The following is a 10,000-nucleotide window of genomic DNA, read 5'->3' as shown; positions in this document are numbered from 1 at the left end:
ATTTTGTGATTGGCGAATAACATCTATTTTACTTAAGTCTTCATGATAAACCACAGTATTCGTAAAAAAAAAAAAAAAAAAAAAAAAAAAAAAAAAAAAAAAAAAAAAAAAAAAAATTGGATTTTTGGTTTCCTGAAGTTTACCAGTAATGATGTGAAACGGAAGGCTTAAGGCTTATAACATGCAAGAGACGATTTCATTGCCTTCTCAAATAAGCATTCAATTAAAAATGAAATAGATAGCTTAGTTATTCTGGAATAAGATTAGATCTCAGCATTTTTCTATATACATACAGACTAAGATTTAGTTTAGTTCTGTGAGTATTTAAAGAAATTAAACCATCATAATGACATAAATATTTATGTATTGGTCATATGAAGTTTGTCTGACTTTTTATCGGATTCTTAATGTTATCTATTTTTTTTATTTTTTTTTATTTTAACGTTTACGAAAGCAAGTAAATTTCTATTGATCACATTTTCATCTTTTTGATTAATGTTTTTCTATATAATTGTTTTTATCAAATAGATTTAACATAGATCATATTTTAACTCATGAATTTATTCGGGCCATGTCTATAAGAGTTGACCTTGACTCATTGATATAGCAACTTTCCTCCTTTTGATAATAGCATCATCACAATAATGTTTATATAATTATATCTACTGATAAATACATTTTTTATAATGCTTTCTTTATAAATGCATCTTTATAAATAATTTTATATGCCTTCTCCAACATGTCCCATGTGGTCTAGTGGCTAGGATACCTGGCTTTCACCCAGGAGGCCCGGGTTCGATTCCCGGCATGGGAAGTACTTTTGATACGTTTCTTGCGTACCAAAAGTATTCCAGTTTTTCATCCGTAGATATATATTACTGATTTTAGCCTATATTCAAAGCACGGTTGCTCATTAGGTACCCGTTATCAAATTCCTTATCTTTATCGTGACGTCATGAGATGTTATGCCAAGAATTGTGCGGTGTAGGAACGTGGAGGATAATGAGATTGAAGTAATAAAAACTAAAGTTGCAATAGCGTTACAAAAAGAGGCTAACAAATTAAGCATTACGGTTTCATGGGTCGTTGATATAAAAATTCCCTATCTCTATCGTGACGTCATGGGATGTTACGTCAAGAATTGTGCGGTATAGAAACGTTAATGATACGAATGAGAGACATTAAAGTAATATAAACTAAAGTTTCATAAGCCTTACAAAAAGAAGCCAACAAAGCATGCAATATGGTTTCAGGAGTCATTACCATACTCAGAGGCGGCAGTTGCCATCTTGGTTTTAATACAGTAGATATCTAAACAAATATTTGAGAATAAAATATCTTTGAAGAAACATTTGTAATATTATCAAGCAACTGTCTGAATTTCACGAATAATACAAATCAAAAGGTGTTTTTTTCTCTCTAACATTGAACATGCAGATAAAAAAAGAGATTTATTGAAAGATGACGAAGTAAATTTCATGTAAAATTTTCATCGGTAATGTGCAATTAATCATGATTGGTGGAAATCTTTCTGATGGTTCAGTACCTTTTTCTACAGGCTTTAATGGATAAGTAAAACAGTGAGATGTTAAATAAAGTTTTGAAATTTTTGTTGATCAGTGGTGAAGTGATTCACAGATCTTAGCCTTTCTATTGATATTTTCATTATAAAAAGTAGACTTTAAGATATTTAAATAAATACCCTAACAAATTATTATAGACTCTTAATGGTGTAATTTGAAAATATAAAGCACTAGCTAGTTGAGTCTCAAAAATAGTTCTGACAATAATACTTGAAACTTCTTCCCTGATTGTGTTGAATAATAATACTCTTGTTCCGTGCAATCATTAATTTACTTTATATGCAAGATTTTATGGAAAGTTTTTTCGATGAGGAAACTACAAACTGTTAAAAGAAATAATTTTCAATAGAAAATAAGATTACACATTCAGAAGCCCATAATCACAAACATTTACCCAATTAGTAATGTGGTATATGTTTCGCCTTCGACATGTAGCTGATCATAAGGATTCTTTAAATTCCCTGCCTTATGCCTCAGATAATACCGTGATTGAAATTCCAGTTCAAGAACAAACAAATATATCACATCTGAATTGGCTTGACCATTATATAGAGTACGTATTTCTGCAAATGACTATTGTTACCCAATAACTCTCATTTTGCTATTGAAGTGGTATGAGGGAGGGAGATTAGTTCAAAGAACAGAACCTTTGTGAACACGTTCTTTAATGCGAATACGACAGCGTTTTAAGATAGAATAATATTAGATATTGTTATTGATACAAATAATACTAATACTCAATGAACATGTGCTTAATTGACTTAACTATTCTTTTCATAATTTATTTTTTTCATGCCTACCCCTTCAAGGCATTAGGCCATTTGGATGAAATCTATAATATTAGCTTATAAAGAAGTGATAACATAACCATACTTTAGAGTCATTTACAAAAACATTTGGAGTTAAACAAAGGTGAGTTTATGTAACAATTCTGTGCAAGGGTTTCCTGGCGCCTTTATAAACATCTAGAGGTGAACTTTAGTAACTGGTTCCCCGATAATTTCAAGGGTAATTGGCAGTGAATTTAGGTAACATAGAAGTTTTAAGGTTTTTTGACATTCATAGAAGTAAATAGGAGTAATTTACGTTACATAATACATTAAAAGATTTTCTTTAATAACTTCGCAGGTAACCAAGAGATATTTTATGCATAATCACATAAACAACTCAATCCACATTTTATTCACGTGACAATGTCCTAGTAACAAAAAGTATGGAGGGGGACGCAAAACTCTTAGAAACTTATTTCACTACAAATCTCATTCATAAACGTAAACTCTTGTCATGCCGAACCACAGGTTGAGTATGTTCAATTACAGTACAAGTTGACTTAACAAAGAAAATTAGTAAATGTAATTCATTAGCAAAAGGATATACTTGTATAGCAGCCAGTGATATTGGAAAGCCAATAACACAATATATTAAACTATCTTTCCCCTTGCAGGAAGTCCATTAAAAGGATATTTTGGAGGAGGGCACTGATTACTGTTCTGGTTTAAGAACCAGCAACTATTAATGGAGTTGCCGTATCTAGCAAAAGTATCGAAAAAGCAATCTGATGTTCTTCAAGATACTAATTTTTCCTAATCAAGGACCTATAAAAAGTCCTATTGATTATATAAGCTGAAACTTGATTTATATTATTCTAGATTATTTTCACACATAATCTGCATGTGATTTAATTTAATCTTACCAAAGTAATCAATGTTAAGGTGAGTGAAGTAATTCAAGCGGAGGTATATAACTGAGGGATGTTGGGCAACAAAGTGGAATAAAGGAAGTGGGAAGAGAGGTAATGTAAAAGGCCATAAAGTGTACAATTGGGGGTTTAATGAACACTGCTAAGACCCTTTTGTAAAGTTTATAGAGAACTGACAATACTCCACCACTAAGATGATTTTTTTCTTTTTTTTTGAAGGGCCTTGTCTTTTATATCCTTTTATTTTTGTTTTATCTTTTGTTAATCTTAGTCATATCACAGGTTATTCATTCACCAATATGGTTACATTTCCACTAAATTGTAAGTACATACACACGCATATATATATATATATATATATATATATATATATATATATATATATATATATATATATATATATAGATATATATATATATGTGTGTATATATATATATATATATATAAATATATATATATATATATATATATATATATATATATATATATATATATATATATATATATATATATATATATATATATATATATATATATATATATATATACACATATCCACACACACACATATATATATATATATATATATATATATATATATATATATATATATATATATATATATATATATATATATATATATATATATATATATATATATATATTCGCTTGCCTGATTTATGAAGTGTGTAATTAGCGTATCAAATCAACAAGAAGGTTCAAATGAATACACCAGTTTTAAATGATATTTTAGTTCCTTTTGTTCTTCAAATTAATAAAAGGTAACACCTTAACATGAGTAACAGACAAGAAAATAAATAAAATATGAAATCTATCCTATTTTTTCTTCAGAAAGTAAAGTCATCGGAAAAGGAGATTTGTACAAATAAAAAGCGACAGTAACAGGTGAATATGTACAAGGTAAAGATGTTCATTAAGAAGAAATAATGATACAAACACGGTTGGTTAATTGCAAAATATTGGATCTCGCATCATCAGGCAAAGGAGAAAAAATAAATCTTACACATTTAGCTGCATCCTAGAGAGTGATGCAATAAGAAATAAAACAAGAAGCTTATATCAAAATTACCTTCTGACATGCAGAAGCTGTCCCATAAAAAACCTGTTTCTCACGTGGAAATATTCACTATATACATAAAACCAGCGCACCAAACGTACCCATATTTCCCATATGTCACCTAAAACTATCATTGTTACTGTAGGCTCTTTGAAAGCCTATGAAAGATTTCACCGAATATGATAACGTACACTTTTAGGCAAATATTATCAAAGTTCACTATCTTTCTATTGGAATTTTCTGCTTAAATACTTATCCTATATTAAGGGCAATATGGGGGAGGGTCAAATTCCGGTGGCTGCTCCTGGTAAGGTGGGGCAGATGGACTATTGCGTAGTGGAAGGGTATTTTCTAAAGACACTTGTTCTTGTGTAGGTGTTAGTAAACCACATGCACCGGCTGACTGCGATGACAACTGACCAGCAGATGAAGAGGAGCAACTCGTAAGGGGGGCCTGAACAGGTACTGAGTAGTCAAAAGTAGGCATATCAACCTGCGATGTAGGCCTCGAAGATGAATATACGATCGAGTAAGCCTTTGCTATATCATCGAAGGTTTTTGGCTCCATGACCTTTTTGGCTGCTGTTAAAAGTTTTGCCATGTCTATAGCGCTCACTGGATAGACAAGACTTTCTGATGATAAATGACGTTGGTGAGTGGTGTTCTGAGACCCTGAATTGCGCTGTGGCTGACATGGATTCGAATTTTCTGGGGCACTAACATGCCTGCTGGGATTTCCTGGTGCATTTGAACGTTTGTTTTGTGCTGGAGAAGGGTTTGACCGCTGACTTTGTGCCTCAGAAGAGCTTGAGCGTTGATTTTTATTTTCAGAGGTATTTATTCGCTGCGTTTTAGCATCAGACAAACCGGACCGTTGATTCTTAGCCTCTGATGAGCTGGAACGTTTGGTCTTAGCATCAGATGAGCTAGATCTATTTTTTTTAGTTTCGGATACATTTGTTCGATGACTCTTATTTTCAGATGAGCTTGAACATTGAGTCTTGGCTTCGGTTATGTTTGAACGCTGACTTTTAGATTCGGATAGATTTGAGCGTTGGCTCTTAGCTTCAGACGCTTGTGAACGCTGGCTTTTACCTTCGGAGGCACTTGAACGTTGACTTTTACCCTCAGAGGCACTTGAACGTTGACTTTTACCCTCAGAGGCACTTGAACGATGACTTTTAGCTACAGATGTGTTTGATCGCTGGCTTTTGGCCTCAGAAGTGTTCGAACGTTGACTTTTAGTCTCAGAAATATTGTGAGCTTGACAGTGAGCTGCAGGCATGCTGGGGACTTGATTGGGAACTGTGGAGGGATTTGTATGCTGTCCCCCATTCTGAGTTGGTATAGCATTAGGGACCTGACTAACATTTCCTGTAGGCGCAGAGGTCCTTGTTAACTGAGAAGCGCTAGTATGATTAATTGGGGTACTTGTCACTGCACTTGTTTGAAAATGCACTGCTGGAGAATTTACAAGCGGTGTTCTGTTGAATCTGGCTGACTGAGGGTAAGGAAAGCCCTGTGCCTCTGGCAATGGGGAGTATGTTACCAGCTGAACTCCTCGACGCTGAGACTGAGATTGAGGAGCTGTGGTAACCCTAACACGATGGAGCTGAATGTCACTTGATGGACTTGGAGCGTTTGGTTCTTCTTTTTTGTTTGTTGTCATAATAATACAACAAATAAAAATACCAACTGCCACCATACAAGCTGGAAATGAAAAGGGTTTCATTATACATTCCATTTGTTATCCTGTTAGTAAATTTTAAAAACATCCTCATACATCAATGAACACATAAATACATACACATTTACATGCATACAACATACATGCAAACATGCACACACATACATACATACACACACACACACACACACACACACACACACACACACATATATATATATATATATATATATATATATATATATATATATATATATATATATATATATATATATGTGTGTGTGTGTGTATATTTATATATAAGTATATATATATAAATATATATATATATATATATATATATATATATATATATATATATATATATATATATATATATATATATATATATATATATATATATATATATATACACATATATATATATATATATATATATATATATATATATATATATATATATATATATATATATATATATATATATAAAAGGCCACTAGTACCTTTTAATACTTAATTCACTTTAAACTCTGAATGGAAAACGATTAAAGGGAATGCCAGATGTCAAATACATCTGCATCGATAGGAATATCTGTTGGTGAGTGAAAGATTTCTGGTAGTATGTCTTTTTGTGCAAGAATTTGAGAGAGAGAGAGAGAGAGAGAGAGAGAGAGAGAGAGAGAGAGAGAGAGAGAGAGAGAGAGAGAGAGAGAGAGAGAGAGAGAGAGGGAAAATATCATGTGCCATATTTTTGGAAAGACGATTTTTTTATTATGATACACAAAAAAACTACTGCAATTCCGCCAGAATAAATATTGTGATAGTTGTGGAATGATCTTCCTAATCGGGTAGTTGAATCAGTAGAACTTCAAAAGTTCAAACTCGCAGAAAATGTTTTTATGTTGACTATGCTAACATGACTCTTTTTATAGTTTATATATGACATATCTGTTTTTTACGTTGTTAATAGTTTATAGAGGACATATCTGTTTTTACGTTGTTACTGTTTTTAGAATGATTTATTGTTAATTTATTCTCATTATTTATTTATTTCCATATTTCCTTTCCTCACTATGCTATTTTTCCCTATTGGACCCCTTGGGCTTATAGCATCTTGCTTTTCCAACTAGGGTTGTAGCTTAGGTAATAATAATAATAATAATAATAATAATAATAATAATAATAATAATAATAATAATAATAATAATAATAATAATAATAATAATAGGATAAGTATTAGTACTGTTTTATGTGGGCATCATTTATGTAGGCATTTCCCATGTACAATACAATTTATGACTTTATCACTATAAAACTGGCCTTCAAGTAAGGACATAATTTTCATATTCTATCTTGAGAACACGGAGAGAGTAAAGCAGTTACGAGATTAAAGGCGGTTACTGTTAACAACGATAATTTGTTAAAGCACAGTTCTTCATTGGCACATTTCATTCAAGTGGCATCGCACATCCGATGAACAGCTTCCTGCGTGCAGTACAACTGGCACTAGGGAGGCATAAGCTCGCCATGATTTATCATCGGAGAACTAAACTGTTAGTAAATCAAAATTTAAAGTACTAAAAGGCCCTTTAAATGAACATTAGCTTACTGGGAGCACGTTATGCATGCAGCATGTCTCATGCTGTAATCTGTTGATATAGTAAGATTGTTCCATTTCTTGTTCGACTGGATGGATATCGTCAACAATAATTTTGTATCGTGATAATTAGAACACTAGATGTATGATCACAGTCATCTGTCTCCTCGTTCATGAAACCTTTTATTAGTATTGCAAACATTCGTCAATTTGAAATAGCGTAAAAGAGAAATCGGAACAGAGGAAGAGGTGAAGGATGTTTTAAAAGATTTCCACAAACACCTTATACAGACTTCTCAGGCTATTTTGTATGTGGTGAGTTTCTGTTTGAATATATTTTCAAATATTTTAATCATAGCATTTGTCGTAGTCTGAAATGTCTTCTAAAAAAAAAAAGTAAATGATAAAGGAAATTACCAAGCCATGCTAGTGATAGGATAGAATGCATATAAAATGAGTAGAGGCTGAACTTAATCACTGCCGTCTGAGAAATATCTTTAATAATGTAATGAATACGTATCAATAAATGAGTAATTTGAAAGATTACCCAACGGGAAAACTTGGAATTAGTTCTCATAAGGCCAGATGCACACACATACACAGAAAAAAAAGTGCCAATGAATAAGATAAATTTTATCTTGCCAAGACATTGGTTTTCCTTTCAAACCCGCTCTACGCTATCGGTACCTTTCACTTTATCTTGAATTTCACGTGGTTGTATTGTTATTGTAAATGTTGTATTCCTATAAGTTTCTCCTCAGTAAATTTTTTCTGGTGCCATTTTGTTATTAGATAATACTGACGACATCCATATTTTTTTTAGTGTTTATCTTACCATTACATAATGTTTATATAAGTGTAAAATCTCCAGGGCCCTTTAAATGGTTTTCTCTCTCTCTCTCTCTCTCTCTCTCTCTCTCTCTCTCTCTCTCTCTCTCTCTCTCTCTCTCTCTCATTGAACACTTAAATATACATCAGTAACATAAATGACTACAAAAAAAAAAAGTTTATATCTCGGTTTAGTGACAGTAAAGGATCAAGACTCTAACCAAAGTAACAAATAACTAAAAGAAAATAGAAAAAACTGGTATGAAAATATTCAAAAGAAAAACCTCTTAACCATAAAATGTATATCTCACCTCCAACGGCAATCATAAGCCGAGCAATGGTGACCGTGGAGCTTTGCGCAATATTTGTTTCCAGGGAATTGTCAATTATGATTCCAGCTGCCAGGACAGGCGACCCCACCACCAGCAATATGATGGCCTTTGTGTACCTGGGACCCATCTTCTGTCACCTGGAAATGAAACACCTTCGTTAGGGTGAATAATAAAAAAAAATGATATTGTGTTGGTGGCGGATTACGAAACCACATCCGTTTTGCGTTGTGGCTGCTGCATTTCGGTTTAACTTTACAGGCTACTGTGCAACAGGATACCCTTACTAGCCCTGCTTCGGGATTATTATTATTATTATTATTATTATTATTATTATTATTATTATTATTATTACATGCTAAGCTCCAACCCTAGCTGGAAAAGCAGAATGCTATAAACCCGAGGGCTCCAACAGGGAAAATAGCCCAGTAAGGAAAGGAAATAAGGAAACTACAAGAAAAGTAATTAATAATTAAAATAAAATATTCTAAGAATAGTAATAGCATTTGAATAAATGTTTCATATATGAACTATAAAAGCTTTAGAAAACAAAAGGAAGAAAAATAAGATAAAATAGTGTCCAAGAGAACTCTACCCCAAAACAGTGAAAGACAGTATCCCTTACAGGTCTTGTTTAGGGATTATTCAGATTATAATATAGATATTTCTATAGGTCTTGTCTGGATACTATCCATACTACCAAGGGATTATTAAAGATTATCCTTATTCAATAGATTACGATAGAAATTTATGGTGAAGATTATTAGTTATAATATTCTTGATGATCATGCTTTTTGATAACTTTATTATCTCTATCTAGGCTTCGATAGAGATTTCTTTAAAGACTTCCGCTAATATTAAAGCAAGATAGACAATGTTTTAATAAATTAAGATAGGTTTTACATCGCCCGCACAGGATGTATGTTTTCATTGATGAAAGAGAAAAATTTCTGTATTATATCAATTCCAGCAATAATAATAATAATAATAATAATAATAATAATAATAATAATAATAATAATAATAATAATAATAATAATAATAAAAATAATAATAATATGTATACTTTTCTATATGCTACAACAATATATATATATATATATATATATATATATATATATATATATATATATATATATATATATATATATATATATATATATATATATATATATATATATATATATATGTATATGTAT

General features: G+C 31.5%; 1 protein-coding gene and 1 non-coding gene across 4 annotated transcripts in view; one reads left to right on the top strand and one right to left on the bottom strand.

Moving 5' to 3' along the window:
• The first annotated feature begins 742 nt into the window (after positions 1 to 742).
• TRNAE-UUC (transfer RNA glutamic acid (anticodon UUC)) lies at positions 743 to 814 on the top strand. The gene has a single exon. It is a non-coding gene; the product is annotated as a tRNA-Glu (tRNA).
• A 3,220-nt stretch (positions 815 to 4,034) lies between these two features.
• Positions 4,035 to 10,000, bottom strand: part of LOC137652023 (uncharacterized) — a 12,086-nt gene continuing 6,120 nt past the window's right edge. For all 3 annotated transcript variants that reach the window (XM_068385238.1, XM_068385239.1, XM_068385240.1), the window contains 2 exons: positions 8,784 to 8,941; positions 4,035 to 6,070 (listed from right to left, as the gene is read on the bottom strand). In XM_068385238.1, the coding sequence (XP_068241339.1) occupies positions 4,623 to 6,070; positions 8,784 to 8,931 (1,596 nt within the window). In that variant the 5' untranslated portion in view covers positions 8,932 to 8,941 and the 3' untranslated portion in view covers positions 4,035 to 4,622. The remainder of the gene's footprint in view (positions 6,071 to 8,783; positions 8,942 to 10,000) is intronic.

The sequence above is a fragment of the Palaemon carinicauda genome, chromosome 13, assembly GCF_036898095.1.
Source record: "Palaemon carinicauda isolate YSFRI2023 chromosome 13, ASM3689809v2, whole genome shotgun sequence".
NCBI classification, from domain to species: Eukaryota; Metazoa; Arthropoda; class Malacostraca; order Decapoda; family Palaemonidae; genus Palaemon; species Palaemon carinicauda.
Note: the sequence above shows the minus strand (reverse complement) of the source record. Positions and strands in the feature narration are given on the sequence as shown.